Source organism: Monodon monoceros, unplaced genomic scaffold (assembly GCF_005190385.1).
Source record: "Monodon monoceros isolate NGI ecotype Baffin Bay Population unplaced genomic scaffold, NGI_Narwhal_1 Super_Scaffold_5, whole genome shotgun sequence".
Taxonomy (NCBI): Eukaryota; Metazoa; Chordata; class Mammalia; order Artiodactyla; family Monodontidae; genus Monodon; species Monodon monoceros.
Window position 1 is genome coordinate 24971638 of NW_021703782.1, and position 18092 is coordinate 24989729.

Consider the following 18092-nt stretch of genomic DNA (forward strand, 5'->3'; position numbering starts at 1 on the left):
ATTATCATTTCTAGATGAAGCTGGGCTAATTAAAATAAATTTTAACTGTAGTTTTCTATTTTAGTGAAAGTACTCTTTTTAGATTGAGATAAAACAGCATCATCCTATTCTAAGACAGAAGAGTAATTGACTAATTGTATGTTGTTATTGTTTTCTTTGTAAAGCAAAATATTTTTATCAAAATACTTATTAAGAGAATGCAAAAAATTATTTTTCCTTTAAATATGCATCTTTAAAAGGACTGCTTTGCCGCTGAGATTTCATTATAACTAACTTTCTAACAAAATTTGCTGAAAGTCAGTGAGAAATGAGTAACTCTACAATGATGTCCATCTAGTAGGTGACCATTGAACACTTGAACTTAATTTTTAATGTATTTTAAATTTTAATTCAATATAGCCACAGATCGTGCAGTGTAGTTCTAGAAATTTATGTTTAAGGGCACTCACTTGTTTTTTACCTTTAGGGCTCTATGGAGAGTTAATTTTCCACAGCTGAGTCACCCAATTAAGTTTAAAATTCTGTTTTCTAAAATACCTTTATCCATTGTAGGGGGGGAAAAAACCTGCCAAATTTTAGTTGGTTTAATGAGTGTGGGTAACAGCAGGAGAGGAATTGTCTTTGACTTTATATATATAATTTTAGGAAAATGTTTTTCAATGCCCTTTGGTATGTTTTTTGGAATAGAGAAATTCTGGGGGCTTTTTGCTTTCCTGTGGGCATTGCTTCTCTACCCTCTTTAGTATGTGACAGACACCTGAGATAGATGGGGTTGACCTTTCACAATGGGAGAGCCAGTAGAAGTAAAGAAGCTTCAGCTTGTAGTTTTCATCACTAAAAAGGCAGTAAATTTAGACCTAGCCTTCACAGTTGTCCTGAACCTGGTGCCATACCTCCAGGCCTGGTCCTTTGCACAGAATAAACGAGTGACAATTATTTGGGGGTAAACATGTTCATTCTTATTATTACCCATATGCTGAATGCTTCAGGGTCTATAGTAACTAGTAGGTAGGTGATGGATAATACTTGGCTTTTTTTTTTTTTTAATCCTTCTGGTTATTTCACCTATTTGCTTTGACTTACTTTGAAGAAATTATTTTGTTTTCACTGAGAGTGGCTGGCTTCTTTCTGTCTCCGTCCTTTACACTTCTTTATTTTCCTCTTCTGTCTCTTTTCCTTCAAAATACTGTCACAGGGGCCACCTGGGATTGGGTATTTTTAAACAGGGTGATCTTTGAACTTGATAAGAAATTGAAAGTTAATTTGCAGTCTGGATAGGATCGTAAGTTACTGACCAGGAGATTATTTCCCACTGAAATTTCTTATTTGAGCAATGTGCTGCATACTTTATGATTGTTAGTTTTGACTGCTTGGCTCTCTTGCATATCTTCCATATCTGGAATTTACAGATTCTGTACAGATATGTCTGTGTATTGAGCACGTGCTGAAGTGGTGCCTGGCCTCTGACGAAGTGGTCTTCTCCCTTGCACAGGTTGCACAGAGCATCGAGGATCATCATCAAGAAGTGATCGGTTTCTGCAGAGAAAACGGCTTCCACGGCTTAGTTGCATACGACTCTGATTATGCCCTGTGCAACATCCCCTACTATTTCAGTGCCCATGCCCTAAAACTGAGCCGGAATGGGAAAAGTCTCACCACAAGCCAATATCTGATGCACGAGGTTGCCAAGCAGCTGGACCTGAACCCAAACCGCTTCCCTATCTTTGCTGCTCTGTTAGGTAGGTGGGCAGTGTGAAAATTCATTTTATAAAGGAGTTCTGTACTCGGGACATACTGTTGTTGTTTTTTTTTAATTTCAATGCTAGAATGTTTGGGATTGTATCTTACTTAAATTTAAAAAAAACAGGGAATGGGCTGGGCTTCTCAGTAACATTCTTTACTCATTATTTTCTGGTGTCACTGAAAATGTGCTTCATTTGTTCTTAAGTGTTTGTTTATGTATTGTTCCATTTAGGCCGATAAACTAATTTTGTGAAAAAAAATGCCCTTAAAGTTTGGGGAAAATAACATTTAAAAATCACAAATGTTAACACAGTCTCACTTATGAAAATTAAACATTTAAACCTTTGGCACAAATTATGTTTATTATAGAAGAAAATATGCTGTGAAGTTAGCACTGTCATATTTCCCCCTCATTTTCAGGATTCTCATTACTTTAAAAGGAAAACAACAAAAATAAACTACGTTACCTTGTTTCCAGTGCCTGCATCTTAAGTAAATGTATACATGTCTTGAAAAACTCCGTTGGAGGGGGCTTCCCTGGTGGCACAGTGGTTGAGAGTCCGCCTGCCAATGCACGGGACACGGGTTCGTGCCCCGGTCTGGGAAGATCCCACGTGCCGTGGAGTGGCGGGGCCCGTGAGCCATGGCCGCTGAGCTTGCGCGTCTGGAGTCTGTGCTCCGCAACGGGAGAGGCCACAACAGTGAGAGGCCTGTGTACTACAAAAAAAAAAGAAAAAAAAAAAAACACTCCCTTGGAGGAATTCCTTATGCTGAATACCTAGAAAGGATGAAATCTGGTTTCAACTAAGATTTTATATATTAATTTCTTTCTCTTAAAAATAACTTGGCAATAGGTAATATATTTATTTATCACTTTATGTCTGTAGTTTATAGTTATTTCTTTCTTTTCTGTCCACTTCCCTTTCTTGTGCTTGGAATGTACATGTTTCTAGCTACTTGAATATCCGGCTCTAGTTTGCTCAGAGTTTGTAAAAATTATGTCCACAGTATAAGTAAATGTGTTCTGAGCAAAGCCCTCCTGTGAGTAAAAAAAAAAATGAATTTCAGTGATGGGATTGAGGGCTGTTTGGGACACACAGGCCCTTTTTGAAAGATATGTGGTCTCCAGAAAAGTGCGATCTTATTGTACTCTCTCAATTTCTGTTCTGTAGTGCTTAGCAGCCTGATCTGGTCATGTTTAAGAGGGGGATTATATTGTGGGTTATTTTTAGAAATTCCTAATTATCAGATTTTTTTATAAACATTCCAAAAAAGTTTTATACAACTAGAAATTATAGTGAGACAGCCATAATTTTTCACATATTATTTGGTGATAACATTTCAAACTGTATAGCTACAAATCAATCAAAAAAATTCTGATTTTACAAGTTGTCTTTATTTGGATCTAATCTCAAATACATGTCTTTAAGTTAGTACTTGGCTATTTTCTGTCCATTTTCTTAGTGAACTCTTGTGACTTGGGATTTGGAGGATTAAAACCTAATTTCTAAATGTATGTAGTACTTTCATATTTTCAGACATTAAAATATAAAAGGATATTTCCTCAAATGTTAAAAATTGATGGAGTGGATGGGCACATTATGAAAAGTTTCATATTTACTTAAATGTTACCACAATTGACTTTACATGAATGGGAAAATTGTATGCTTTTAGAATATGGATGCCTTAACTAATTTGGGAAGGATATTTGTTTATCTTATTTAAGGAAACATTGAATAAATTTCTTGGAAGATAATGCCAACTAATACTTTTCTAGCTAACTTATTTTGTGAAATAGTAAAAGAAATGAAAAACAATAGTAATGTGAATAATTTAGTAATAAATTAAGGCTTGGAATTTCTTCAGAAAATTTAGGCAAGTTATAGATAAACGCTTAATTGGGTGAACATTTTTAGTTTAGATTTTGTGTAAAAGTTTCAACATCCTCAAATAAGAAAGATTATTTTTCCTTTTTTTAATAGAAAGTATAATTTCTCCTTTTTTGTAATAGAAAGTATAGCTATATAAGATGTTTTGTTTTAGAAAGGTTGAGTGAAATACTCATTTAAGTATTTGACCCAAGTTTTAACAGACTATTCTTTTTTTTTTTTACATCTGTATTGGAGTATAATTGCTTTACAATGTTGTGTTAGTTTCTGCTTTATAACAAAGTGAATCAGTGATATACATATATCCCCACATCTCCTCCCTCTTGCATCTCCCTCCCACCCTCCCTATCCCACCCCTCTAGGTGGTCATAAAGCACTGAGCTGATCTCGCTGTGCTATGTGGCTGCTTCCCACTAGCTATCTATTTTACATTTGGCAGTGTATATATGTCCATGCCACTCTCTCACTTTGTCCCAGCTTGCCCTTCCCCCTCCCCGTGTGCTCAAGTCCATTCTCTACATCTGCGTCTTTATTCCTGTCCTGCCCCTAGGTTCTTCATAACCTTTTTTTTTTTTTAGATTCCATATATATGTGTTAGCATATGGTATTTAACAGACTATTCTTTTTTTTTTTTTGCGGTACGCGGGCCTCTCACCATTGTGGCCTCTCCCGCTGCGGAGCACAGGCTCCGGACGCGCAGGCCCAGCGGCCATGGCCCACGGGCCCAGCCGCTCCGCGGCATGCGAGATCCTCCAGACCGGGGCACGAACCCGTGTCCCCTGCATCGGAAGGTGGACTCCCAACCACTGCGCCACCAGGGAAGCCCTAACAGACTATTCTTGATGTTGGAATTGGCTTAATATCTTTTCAGATAGAAGCTTCAAAAACAAATCTCAGATACTTAATACTTACCTCACAGTAAAGTTCTATACATTCCATGAGCCGAGGAAAGCAGTACAAAACTCGGTAACTGGACAGTTAGGACTTAACTTTGCTCTTCTGGACGTAATGACAGTTTGGTACGTCTGTGTCATGTATTTGTGTGTTTAGAGTATTATGATTAGCAGTATTGTAAATGAACTCACCTTGTTTTGTTTTCTGTTAGCAGCTGATAAATGAATCTGCTTAGTGTGGAGGTGAATAAATCATAATAGAAAAATTACAGATTTAGGAAGTTACTGCTTCTAAATTGTATCAAGACCACTAACAAACCAAAGATGTTAGCGTATCAGGCATGCAAGCACTACACTGAAGGGAGAATGTTCCCTGCAAAATGTAGTTTCTCAGCTGAATACACTTCTTATTTGTGACACAGCCCTGGTGATAGTGCATAGAGCTGATTGGCACTTCTTGACGGCACTTGTTGTAGTCTGCGCTTTGTACATCTATTTGTGCGTGGTGCTGGAAATTATGGGAGGAGGGTGTTGATCCATGTCACAGGCAGCAAACATTGTCACTTAAGCTTCCTTAGATTTTATAACTATAGATTCTGCCTCTGCTGTTGAACCTACTTCACAGAACGCAGTTTGAACCATAGTCTCTCATAAACAAATGAAAAGTTGTTTCAAATTGACATTTGGCATCTGGCATTATCAGACTGACCTTAATACTGTGCTGGGGAATTACTTAGGTTTTTATGCAGTTTATTCAGTTTGAATGCTGTTGAGCCTCTACTGGAAATTCACGTTGTGCTTGAGGCAGCTGCAAGAAGTCTGTCTGCTGTATGTTGCTTTGTATTAAAAGATGAAGAAATATTCTCAATTTCTGTGTGGAAGTTTTATGTGGTGTATCAAATGAGGTGGTCCTAAGAAGTCATATTACAAAGTCTGAAACTAACAAAGATAATCTACAAATTATAACATGCAATGATACTAAGTTTCCCCTGTGTCACTCATGATGATGGCTTTTATGGTATCCCTGTTTGTATTCCAGGAAATCACATTCTACCTGATGAAGATCTGGCTTCCTTTCATTGGAGTTTACTTGGTCCAGAACATCCACTAGCCTCACTTAAGGTACATATTCATTTCATTTCCAACATTTGTTGATTTTGATATTACTTTCATAATATAAATAATGCTTCTTTATTGTAGAAGGAAATATACCACAAAATTAGCAATATCCTGCTTCCCCCTAACTTCAGAATCTGTGTTGCCTTAAAAAACAAACAACCTGCCTTATCTTGTTCCCAGCACCTATATTTTAGGGAAATATATAAATATCCTTAAAAATTCCCTTAGAGGAATTCTTCATGCCGTATACCTAGATAGGTGGAAATTTTTTAGCTAAAGTTTTTATGTATTAATTTTCTTACCTACAAATATTAATTTTTTTCAATAGATAATATCATCTTCTGTTAGATCAACATCTTAGCATAGTTTGATAAGTTTCATAATTTTCTTACTAATTTTTAAATATTATAAAAATCTATTAACCGTTTTAATGCTTTTTTTTTTTTTTTTTTTTTTTTTTTAGTTTTAATGCTTTTTGAATGATGGAGGAGACCCAAGTTCATTAGAGAAGTGGTCCATTTGTACTATTTTGTTAATATTTATTTTCTTATTTTTCTTCCCTTCCTGTTTGTGAAAGTAATGAACATCCAAGAAGATTCTCTTAACTTTGATTTTCTAGAGTGCGAAGGTTTACGGTTTGATGTGAACACAGTCGTGAAATTGGTATGGGCCACTAGGGAACTTGGAGTTGTACTTGTTAGTGGCTTCCTGTGATTTTCCGTATTCCCTTTGCTGGGTAAAGTGGCTCTGGTGTTCTCTGCTTTTTAGTGTTGTGATCATAGCTGCCACTTGTTAGGTGGGGAGCTGGGAAGTCGGGACCTACACTGGCTGGCAGCCTGGGCCTCAGTTCCTCATAGTAATAGGGAGGTTGCATGGAATGGTTTCTGAATGCACTTTTTCCTGTTGTCAGAATTGCCCTCCAAATTGGAGTTTTTGTGTTTTAGCTTATAGTGAGCTTTTGTGATACTTGCAAGTTCAAGCGGCATTCCTTTCCTGCCTCCTTCATCTTGTTACTTGCTGCCTAGAATCCCCTTTCTTTTCCATTTCTTATTGATGGGTCCTGATGTTTTCCTTTTTATCCTAACAGTTCTTTGTATGGGGCTTTTCAACTTCTGTTCAAAAGTCAGTTTTTCTCCTCTTGGTAGAAATTACTTGTTTTCTTTTGCTTTTTTGTCCTTGAAGGGGAACAGCTTTCTCTTTGCTATCGGCCAGAGTGTTCTTCATGTGTGTTTTCATTTACAGAGTGCTACAATTTGTAATCTTGATTCCAAGCTCCTGGTGATACCATTATTGAATTGCAGAATGGGAAAAGTATAGTCCGAAATCAGGTGGACTCAGAAGTATTGTGCTCGTTAGGTTCATTAAGCAGCATGCTTTTATAAGTTGAGACAGAATGAAGGCTTGTTTTTTAGAAGGTTTGTAGAGTTTTGAGTAGCAGGGGTGAGAGGCTCCCAGGATCCCAGACCATATACATATATCTAAATTGAGCTTGCCTTCTTTCATGTATCAGAGGTTAGAAGTGAGGAGCTGTTTGAATAATTACTGGAAAACCAACTCAAACTATTGATAGGTTACAAACATCATTATCATGTATTTTTCCTAATAGTTTGTTCAGAAAAATATTAAGTATGTAAAAAGTTGAAATAGAAAATGTCTATCCATATATCCACCATCTTGGTTAAACAGTTTTTAACAGTTTCTTCTAAAGTATATTTGTATGTGTGTGTTTGTTTTTTAACTCAACTATTTGGAAGTAAGTTGCAGATATCATAACACTTCACCTGTGAAAACTGTGGTTTATTTCACCACCACCTAAAAATAAGGATAATCTCTTAATTATATTATTATTATCACATTAACTAAATTAGCAGTAATTCCCTAATGTCATTTAATATTAAGTCCATGTTCACATTTTTCTATTGTTCTCTGAAAGTTGTTTATAGGATTGTTTGTTGGTTTTTATTTTAAAGCAAATCAGATTTTTTTTGCATTATCATCATGTGTATTTTAAATATTAGCTGGGTGTTTTTATGGCATAGTGAAGCAGTCCAAAATAATTTTTCAGTGACTTGATAAGTTGTAGGATTTTTAAAGTCACATTCTGAAAAGCAAAGCATGTCCAGCTTTGAGTTAAAAAATTGCATAACTTTTATGTTTTGACCTTTTATACATAGTTTTCTGTGTGTAGTATCGTTTTAATCATTTTAACAAAGACTGTGGGATATTGAATGTGGTTTTTTTTTTATAAACATTACTACTGTATAGAATTATCTGTATCCCATCTGCTTTTTTAGTCTCTTCTTTTTCACAGTAATAAAACTAACTACATCTTTTGAAAATTTGGTTAGTTGTTGTTTATGAAACTTCCTTATGATTTTTGTTTGTTCCTTTTTAACACAGTATGTTGTATACACAGCTTTTAAGGATATCTGATTTTGCATACCCAAGTTCAAGCATTCCTTTTATCATCCTTTATTTTGCCAGTGTTTCACCAAAGTCATATCTACTAGTTTATTGTTCACGGAGGGTTGGTGTTATATGAACTTATTATCTAATAAATTCAGATCACCCCTTAACATGTAATACCATAATCTTAGCCCTGTCAACATTTCAACCATTGTATTCATTTTAATGGTTTTTGTGTTCCTAAACTTCATATTCAGTTTCATGTATTTCAGGTTTTTATCCCCGTCAGTCATTCATGACCTGCCCCAAGTACTTCTGGCCCCGGAGTCCCTTCACCATTTCCTTCACGTTGGACAGGCTGCTTTGCAAGTTTTATGCTCGCCTTTCCTCTCCCCAGACCTCCCACATGTGTTGTTCTCCTGTACAGCTAATCAGGTTCTATTTTGGTCTCTCTATACCACCACCCCAATTGTGGCAAGCAGGCAGTGTGCCCCTCCCCTGACACACTGCCTCCCCCCCGCCACTCCCCCCAGGCCTAGCTCTGCCCATCAGCCCCAGGCCAGGCAGGTGCTGGTTTCTCTTGAACTCCATCTCCCTCTATGTGTCCAATTAAATTAAAATATGTCCTTGAAAGCTCCCTTGCTTGCTTCTGCCTCTTCTCAAAGATCTAAGTGCTAGCTCTTGTACATCTCTCTTTCTGATTTAAATAGTCTTTAGTGTTTAAGGTTCACTTATTTTTAGTCACCTTCCTTTTTTTTTTTTTTAATTTTATTTATTTTTGGCTGTGTCGGGTCTTCGTTGCCGCGCATGGGCTTTCTCTAGTTGTGGTGAGTGGGGGCTACTCTTCCGTTGTAGTGCGTGGGCTTCTCATTGCAGTGGCTTCTCTTGTTGTGGAGCACGGGCTCTAGGCACGTGAGCTTCAGTAGTTGTGGCACACGGGCTCAGTAGTTGTGGTGCATGGGCTTAGTTGCTCTGAGTCATGTGGGATTTTCCCGGACCAGGCATTGAACCCGTGTGCCCTGCATTAGCAGGCAGATTCTTAACCACTGTGCCACCAGGGAAGTCCCAAGTCACCTTCCTTTACCAGCATTATCTTTTCCCTGAGGCAGCTGTATACCAGGGCAGTCTGTCAGGTCAGATTAGGAACGTTTTGTTTTAAATTTACCTAGAGTTTTACCAAAGTTACCTCTAACTTTATATTTTTTACATGCCACCAGAAGTCACTGAGTAATCCTTTTTACCAATGTCTTTAGGGACAGGATGTGGCAATTGGCCCCGGGGAGGAGGGAGTCTGGTTCTGGGTGAGTAGCATGTTAGGGTCCCTAGGAACGTGGAGGTGGACAGAAGAGCCATCTATGTCTCACCATGCAGTCCATGCAACCCCAGCATTCCCAAGGTCAGGGCACATGGCAAGGCTCACAGTGGGCCCTCAGGATGAAGCCTGGACTCAAAGGATCTCCTCTCTCTTGGCTTCCCTGAAGGGGAAGCGGGTAGCAGCTGTACCTGCTGTGATCAGTGTCCAGCCAACCAGTGATCTTCATATCCACCGTACGTGGCCCCTGTCTGGGTTTCACACTGGAGCCAGCTGCCAGAGAGAAGAGCAGCATGATTTCAGGCATTTTGAGTTTTATGGTATATCTAACGTACTATGCAAGCTTACTAGAGTGAGATTGATGATCAGACTTTCTGGGATCCTTTTTGAAGGAAAGTTGAGTATAAATTGTGCATGAATAGAAAGATGGGCTTCAATTATTCTGAGTTCCACCTTTTAAGGCAGAGGTCCCCAGTCCCCGGGCCACAGACCGGTCTGTGGCCTGTTAGGAACCGGGCCACACAGCAGGAGATGAGCGGCGGGTGAGCGAGTGAAGCTTCAACTGTATTTACAGCCGCTCCCCATCACTCACATTACCGCCTCAGCTCCTCGTCATATCAGGTCCGCTGCGGCATTAGATTCTCATAGGAGCGCGAACCCTACTGTGAACTGCGCGTGCTAGGGATCTAGGTTGTGTGCTCCTTATTTGCAGGAAAGCAAGCTCAGGGCTTCCACTGATTCTGCATTATGGTGAGTTGTATAATTATTTCATTATATAAATGTAATAATAACAGAAATAAAGCGCACAGTAACAGCAATGCACTTGAATCATCCTGAAATCATCCCCCTCCCCGTCCGTGGAAAAATTGTCTTCCAGGAAACCGGTCCCTGATGCCAAAAAGGTTGGGGACTGCTGTTTTAAGGCATTGCAAGAGGTGGCAGTTTGGGCACTTAAGACCTTCCAAAGAAGGAATTCCTGCTTGCATGTTAGTGTTAATTGAAGTTAACTCAATATATTCCTTTCTCAAAAAGTCATCCTGTAGTTTCATAAGAGCTAAGAAGTACTTCCTAAAATCTAAAGACTTTTCGGGCTCTAGAGAAAATAACGTTAGGGGCCTGGAAGGTTGAAAAATTCAACCATTATGCATTGTGGAAGTGAGAGCTATTTATAATTGCACTCCTGGAAGAGAACCACTTTTAACAGATTGATATTTGGTACTCCAGAATTGTTTTTAAATGTACATCCTGCTAATATTATAATGTCATCATCATCATGCATTCAGTGAGCTGCACATTCTTAACAGTCTGGAATTTCAGTGCACAGATTCATGGTACTGGGCTTTAAGCTTTTAGGTCGTGGAAACTTGCTTTTAGTAAGAAGTCTTATTCTTTGCTCATTTAAAATTTATATGTGGATATCCTTAAATGGAAAATAAAAGACTGAACTCAAAAGATTTTTGCTTGTTTATATCTTCCCATCAGAGCTTCCTTCCCTGTCCCCATTTGGTTTTAAAGTGAAGATGGGGGACTTCCCTGGCGGTCCAGTGGTTGAGACTTCGCCTTCCAATGCAGGGGGTGTGGGTTCAATCCCTGGTGAGGGAGCTAAGATCCCGCATGCCTCAGGGCCAAAAAACCAAAACATAAAACAGAAGCAATATTGTAACAAATTCAGTAAAGACTTTAAAAATGGTCCACATCAAAAATAAATAAATATTAAATAAGTAAAGTGAAGATGGAAAGCTTGGCATTCTGAGGAATCTGCTGAAATCACTGGGACTCAAGAATAGCTTTTCTGTCTCTGTTTTACAGATTGTCGGTGGATCACAGGTCAGTTTGCTGGGAAGGAGGGACAGAGTCATGGGAAGGGTTTGTGTTCCCTAGGTGTTACAGGATTGCTTTCAGTTTAGCTCCTTCCTGTTGAGGGACTGGGCCTGCCCTGGGCCTGCGGGCAGAATTCTTCCAAGTGAGCTGAAATGCATGACCTAGCCAGAGGAGGGGAGATTCGCGGTCCAAATGCAATCTGAAAGATAGAGTGTTTATAGTGCCCGACTTCTGATTCCTGGGGTGGTGAGTGATAGGGTCAATGAAACAAAAAGAAGCTTACTAGGGTATTTTTGCTTTCTCTGTTTCTTCTCATGACCTGGAATCTTCTAGTTTTATGTTAAATAAGTGGCATATTCTCAGTTTCAAAAATGTGTGCAGACACTGTCAAGCATATTTCCTCCCCTGTGGGTCCAGAATCTCCGCCTTGTTTATAAGTAGGCCTTCTCCATCACTCTGACTGGAACAGATCACTTCTCTTGGAAATGTGGCTCTTTTGGCAGTTTCCCAACCCTGTGTCTTGGGTGCGCACACATACACCCCTCACCTTGCCAGTGGTCTGTCTGCTCTGAGCACTCCTAGGCGGCTCAACTGGAGATGTCACTTTTCTTGAGACTAGCGCAATCTGGGTCCAGAACGACATGTGACAGAATTGGGGTTTGCTGGTAGTTTACTTCCAAATTGCCATTCTTGGTTAGAGTGTTTTTTAAATTTTCTTTTTATAACAGTTTTATTGAGATATAATGACATATCATAAAATCTACTTTAAAGTATACAATTCAGTGGTTTTTAGCTTTCACAGAGTTTGTGCAACCATCATCACTGCCTAATTTTAAAATATTTTCATCACCTCAAAAAGAAACCCAGTATCTTATCTGTTAACAGTCACTCCCCATTTCTCCCCCTCCCCTATCCTCTGGCAACCACTAATCTACTTTTTCCCCTATGGATTTGCCTCTTCTGGACATTGCATATAAGTGGAATTATATGACCTCTTGTGTCTGGCTTCTTTCATTGAGCATAATGTTTTTTCAAGGTTCATCCCCACTGTAGCATATATCAGCACTTCGTTTTTTCTTTTTATGGCCAAATAATAGTCTGTCATGTGGGTATACCTACCATGTTTAATCCATTCATCAGTCAGTGGACATTCAGGTTGTTCAGCCACATTTTGGCTTTGTGATGCTGCTGTGAATATTCAAGTACAAGTGTTTGTGTAGACATATTTTCATTTCTCTCAGGTGTATACCTAGGACTGGAATTGCTGGTCATATGGTAATTCTATGCCTAACATTTTGAGGAACTACCAGACTGGTTTCCACAGTAGCCATACTGTTTATACTCTTACCAGCTATGTGTGAGGTTTCTGACTTTTCCACAACCTTGTCAACACTTGTTATTGTCTGTTGTTTTATTTTTAGCTGTTGCAGTGGGTGTGATGTGGTTTTGATTTGCATTTCTCTGATGACTAATGATGTTGAGCACCTTTTCCTGTGCTCACTGTCCATTTGTTTACCTTTTTTGGATAAATGTCTATTCATATCTTTTGTCCATTTTTAAATTTTTTATTAATGAGTTGTAAGAGTTTTTAAAAAATATATTCTGTATACAAGTCTCTTATACATAATTTGCAAACACTTTCTCCCATTCTGTGGGTTGTTGTTTTACTTTCATAAGGGTGTCCTTTGATAACTCTTCTGAGACTCAGGCAAGGTCAGCGTCCTGGAGATTACCCACAGACAACTTGGCTGCATATTGTCTCCAGTAAAATAGTGTCTACTCTACTGCAGCCTTCTAAGCCCAGAGTCATATACTGGGTCTTCTCCCAGAAGAGCTCCATTTCCTACTGTACACTTTAATATCCCTTCTCCCTTTTGTCTCCACTGCTTCTATCTTTAGTATTCTCATAAGCTGACACTTGGCTCTTTTGCACGTCCTGGGGCCTTCTGCCCATTTATTTGTTCACTGTTTCTTTCTTCCCTAGCTGGCCTGGACCTTTTGGTGGGTCATCTTGAACTGGTTGTACCAACATCACCCTTCTCTTGCTCCTTCTTCCATCTCACCTGCCCAGCAGACCCCTCCACCCTAGATAGAGAAGATTTGAGAACCACACAGCTAATGGATGCCACTGCAAACTTATGGTCTAATTTGAAAAAGATCTAAATAAATGAAGAAATGTGCGTGTTTATGGCTCAAAAGACTCTGTTGTTATATAGATTTACTGCATCCCAATCAAAATCCAAGCAAGCTTTTTTTTAAGTAGAAATTGAAAAACTGATTTAAAAATTCATGTGGAATTGCAAAGGACCTAGAATAGCATCAGAGATGTTGAAAAGGAAGAACAAAGTGAAAGGACTTAGTATTAGACTCACTTTAAAGGTATAATAATCAACTCAGTGTGGTACTGACATAAGGGTAGTTGAACAGATCAGTGGAGCAGAACAGAGTCCAGAAATAGACCCATATATATATTTAATTATTTTCACCAGAAGTCCCTAAGTAACTAAATGGGGAAGGGTTAGTTTTTACAATAGCTGGATATCCATATGCAAAAATTAAAAGAATATAAAAATTATTCTAGAAGAAAATATAAGGGAGGATCTTTATGACCTTGAGTTAGTCAAAGATTTCTTAGTTAAGAAAATGAAAAGCAGGCAACAACAGTGGGAGAGGAGCTATTTGCAGAATATTGTCTCTGGTAAAGGACTTGTATCCAGAATGTGTAAAGAACAACACAATAAGATACACAACGCAACAACAAAAAAAGATGGGTGAAATTTTGAACAGACGTTTTACAGAATATTCAGTAAGCACACAAAGAGATGCTCCATGGAATTAGGGAATGCAAATTAAAGCCATCATGAGCTACACTACCTGACCACTGGAACGGGCCAAATGAAGGAGACAGATGATGCCAAGTGTCAGTGCGTGTCAGCACCCATAGCTCTGAGATGTGGCTGTTGGGAAGCAGAATCCAGAATGGTCACTTTGAAAACAGTCTGGTAGTTTCTTACAAAGTTAAACATATACCTACCATATAACCCAGCAGTCCTGCTGCTAGACATTTACTCACGAGAAATGAAATCCTATGTTCACAAAAATAATTGAACCTGGGTGTCCTGGCAGCTTTATCCATTGTAGTCTCAAACACACCAAGCAGTAGTCAGCTGGTGAATGGATGAATAAATTGTGGGACAGTCATACAATGACATGCTGATAGCAGTGAAAGGAACCAACTGCTTTCTTATAATATGTGTGAATCCTAAAAGCATTATCTTAAGTGAAATGTCAAACACCAAAGAAATATATATGATCGCTTTTATGTAAAACCCTGGAAAAGGCAAAAGTATGGTGATAGAAAGCAGGTTAGTGGTTGCCTAGGGCTATGATGGGAAGGGGCACAGGGAACTATTTGAGGTGATAGAAACGTTACACTTCATAATTATGGCAGTGGCTACACTAGTGTATGCATTTATCAGAGCTCAGTGAATTATGTGCTTAAAATTGATGAATTTTACTTTAAGTAAAATATCTCAGTAAAACTGATTTTTAAAATTATGGTCTCCAACTTCAACCAAACTATCAGTGTCAGCAGTTAATCCTTTTATCCTCCTTAATATTTATCTTCAACATTCATCATCTCTTCAGACCTCTCTTCAGTTTCACGCTTTCTCTTACAGAGAGGTCCTTTATCTGAGGATGGTGAGAGTCCTCAGCTTCTCGTTCCCCGGTTTTCATTCTTCTTCATCCAGGCCCATTTTACTTCCTGAGACTAGACTATCCTGACATTCTTGAGCTGTTGTCACTGAACACATCCAGGGAGCCCTGCATTACTTCGTCCAATCAACTCCTTGCTCCTGTGTAGACGCCCCTCTCTTTTGGTCGTTGGCCCTCAGTTTGTAAATGTGGTCTAGTCTCCCATATTCTCCTAACTCTCTTTTTCATCCTCGAATCTCCCGAAGGCAGCCTTCCATAATGTCCCCAACAGCTTAATCCACCCTCACCGCCCCCTGCGCCCCTCCCCGCCGATTTCTGGTGGACACAGTTGGGTCTTTGTCCAAGGCTGTGGCTCTGACAAATGCTTTGTCAAATGATTTTCAGCCTCTCTGGAGCACTTGACACTGTCAGTCATCCTGCTCTCCTCACCCCTCTGGGAAATTCCTGCCTTGATTCCCAGACCCCAGCCTTGTTCTGTATTCCTTATTTCCACATCCTTTCCTTGTCTCTCGTGTGAGCTGGCTTCCTCTGGTTGCATGTGCATTCCCTAGGATCCATCTCTGTACCTTGCTGTGATCCTCACACTTTATTTCTGGCACATCTCATCTGCCCTTAAGGTTTCAACTGCTATGTTGATGACTCTCCAGTGTACTTCTCCCAAGAGACCCCTTCCCTGAACCGCAGCGTGTATTCCACTGTCCACCAAGTCATCTCCACTTGGGCACTGCACCTGTGCACCAAATTTGATGTTTCTAACTTAGAAATGTCATCACCTTCTCTAAATAGGTTTATCGTCCTGTATTTTGTTTCCCGCCAGTGATACCACTGTCCCTGCAGTCATCAGGTTAGAAATTGAGAATTATCTTTGATTCTTCTCCTCTCTGCATCTGACTCTCTACATCTGACCTTTCCCAACTTGCTGATCCTATCCTTCTCGACCACCTGTGTTATCGTTACTTAGGTTTACACAGGAGCTGCTAATGTTCCCTCCTTTGTTCCTCTGCCTTCATGCCCATCCTCCGTGTGTCTGGAACTCAGGCCTGATTTCATACCTCTCCTTTTGAAAATCTTTCTGTAGCTCCTTTCATCGACAACAGGGGTTTGGGTTTCACGGATCTGTTGGGGAAAACAAAAGTTGGGAGGGCTACTGTTGTGCCACCAACTTTTAATTATTCTAAATAAGAATGTTAGAGGAAAAAGGAACTCGCCGTCTACCATCATTTCATAGAAAAGGACATTTAATGCTAAAAGAGGCATAATTTAGAGACGACTAGACCAGAGTGTGGTGGCCAGGTGTGCAGTCTGCAGGTCAGGCGGTGGCCCAGCTACTCACCTCGTTGGCTCATATGGGTGCCTGAATGAACTCCTCTGTCAAATGGGGAGTACATTTAAGAGTACACCTCACAGCATTGTTTTGCGGATTAAATGAAGTGATGCATGCTGAGAGCAGTGTGTGGCATATAGTCTAGAAGAACTCAATCACAGGACAGTACAGCCCCAGCTGGATGCAGACACTTCTGCAGGAGGGAGCCCAGGCCTGCCCTCCTTTCCCTGTGAGCCTACTGGTGACCCTTGCTCATAAAACAGTGATGGAATTTTTCTTTGTTGACACTTAATACTTTAAATACCTTAAATTCAAATCCATTAAATCCTTCGGTATATCTGCATAACAGTTTCCCCCTGCAGAGCTCACATTTAGCATTGTTTGTGATTAATTGCATTTTAGCATCCTTTTCACAGCTATATTCAGGCAAATGTATACAAGATATGGATACACGTCATAACTTTTCAAGAATCTCAAGGCATAGCCATAACGGTTGTGGTGTTTAAATGTTTTCCTTACTCTTGACTCCTTTAGAAGATACTAGTCCTCAGGATGTGTTCAGTGATTCAGTGGTTGGAGGGCTTCCTACAACAAACCGCCAGAGCCCCCTCACACAACTCTTTTCGTTGGTCTGGGGGCTGCAAGACGGCACTGGGTTGGATCTCAGGGCCTGCAATCTGAGAACCACAGAAGATGCAGAAGCCTTTCTCCCTCCCCCGCTGGGCCCTGAGTCCTCCAGGGTGTCCTCTGAGGGCCCTGTTGGAGTCTGGTCAGCATTTTTTCTCCAATAAGAATGTGAGCATCTTGAAGTCAAGACCCTGGGGAGCAGCTCCATATTCTTATTTTCTAGAATGATACCTTACCGACAAGTGAATGTCGATCAAATCAGGTTTCTAGCTTTCTTCCTGAAAATTGCCAAGATTTGTAATCCTTTCACTTTGCTCTTTTCCAAATGGCAGTGAAGTGGATCAGGTTCTTCTGCTTCAGCAATGATATTATGTGAAACTTTGTTTTTATAATCACTTGCATTTAAAGAGCAGCCAAGATGTAGCTTGGGAGCAGTAGCACCAACAGTCTCAGAGGAAGATGTGGGTGCTCACCCTGAGTTGGATTTGGAAGGCTGGATTAGGAATGAAGCTGGGGGAACGAGGGGTGGTGGGGCGTGAGGGAGGAGTCCGGGCCATGGGAAATTATAAAGGATGCAGTTTCAGGGTGGTGGTCATTAGCCTCTCAGAAGGATTTAGGGGCCCTCTAATTATAGGATCTGCTCACTTCAAGGATTTTATAGCCTTAGTGTTGTGGGGAGTGGGGGTAGTGAAGACGAGGATATCCACGGGAACCAAAGTGACAGACTCTGTCATTTTCACTTGAGGTGGGATGGGACAGTATGCGGCTGCCCAGTCGTCTGTGGTGTCCCGGTGTCAGGGTGCACACGCTGGGAGAGGCTGCCTGCACTACCACATTAGCTCCCAACTGCTGGAGGAAAGCCCTTTTCATATTTTGGACATCTATGTACCCAGTAAATTCTGTTCTAACCACGTTATTCGTCATTTGTTCTATATATAAACTCCTTCTACGGTGGCCGGCCTTTCCATACTGTATGCAACATAATGAGGTAACCCTAGGCTTTCAGACTGCCAGGGCGCATTCTTTGGGCAACTAGTCTCAAACTGTAGTTAGAGACAGAAAGTCGAGGCCCAGAGAGGGGGTTGTCCAAGGGCCTGGAGGCCACTGGCCATTGCAGACTCTCCTCAGGCAAGGCTGTCCCCTTCCCTGTGGAATGTGCTCACCAGGGGGGAAATGTCGATGGTAGGACTGCTCAGGGTTTCTGTCCTGACTCCTCATTCCTGGGGCTGCCACCAGCTGGC

General features: G+C 40.2%; 1 protein-coding gene across 3 annotated transcripts in view; it reads left to right on the forward strand.

The window, feature by feature from the left end:
* Positions 1-18092, forward strand: part of FAM120A (family with sequence similarity 120A) — a 104110-nt gene that overhangs the window by 18891 nt on the left and 67127 nt on the right. For all 3 annotated transcript variants that reach the window (XM_029201504.1, XM_029201505.1, XM_029201506.1), the window contains exons 2-3: positions 1493-1739; positions 5565-5647. In XM_029201504.1, coding sequence (XP_029057337.1) covers positions 1493-1739; positions 5565-5647 — 330 coding nt within the window. The remainder of the gene's footprint in view (positions 1-1492; positions 1740-5564; positions 5648-18092) is intronic.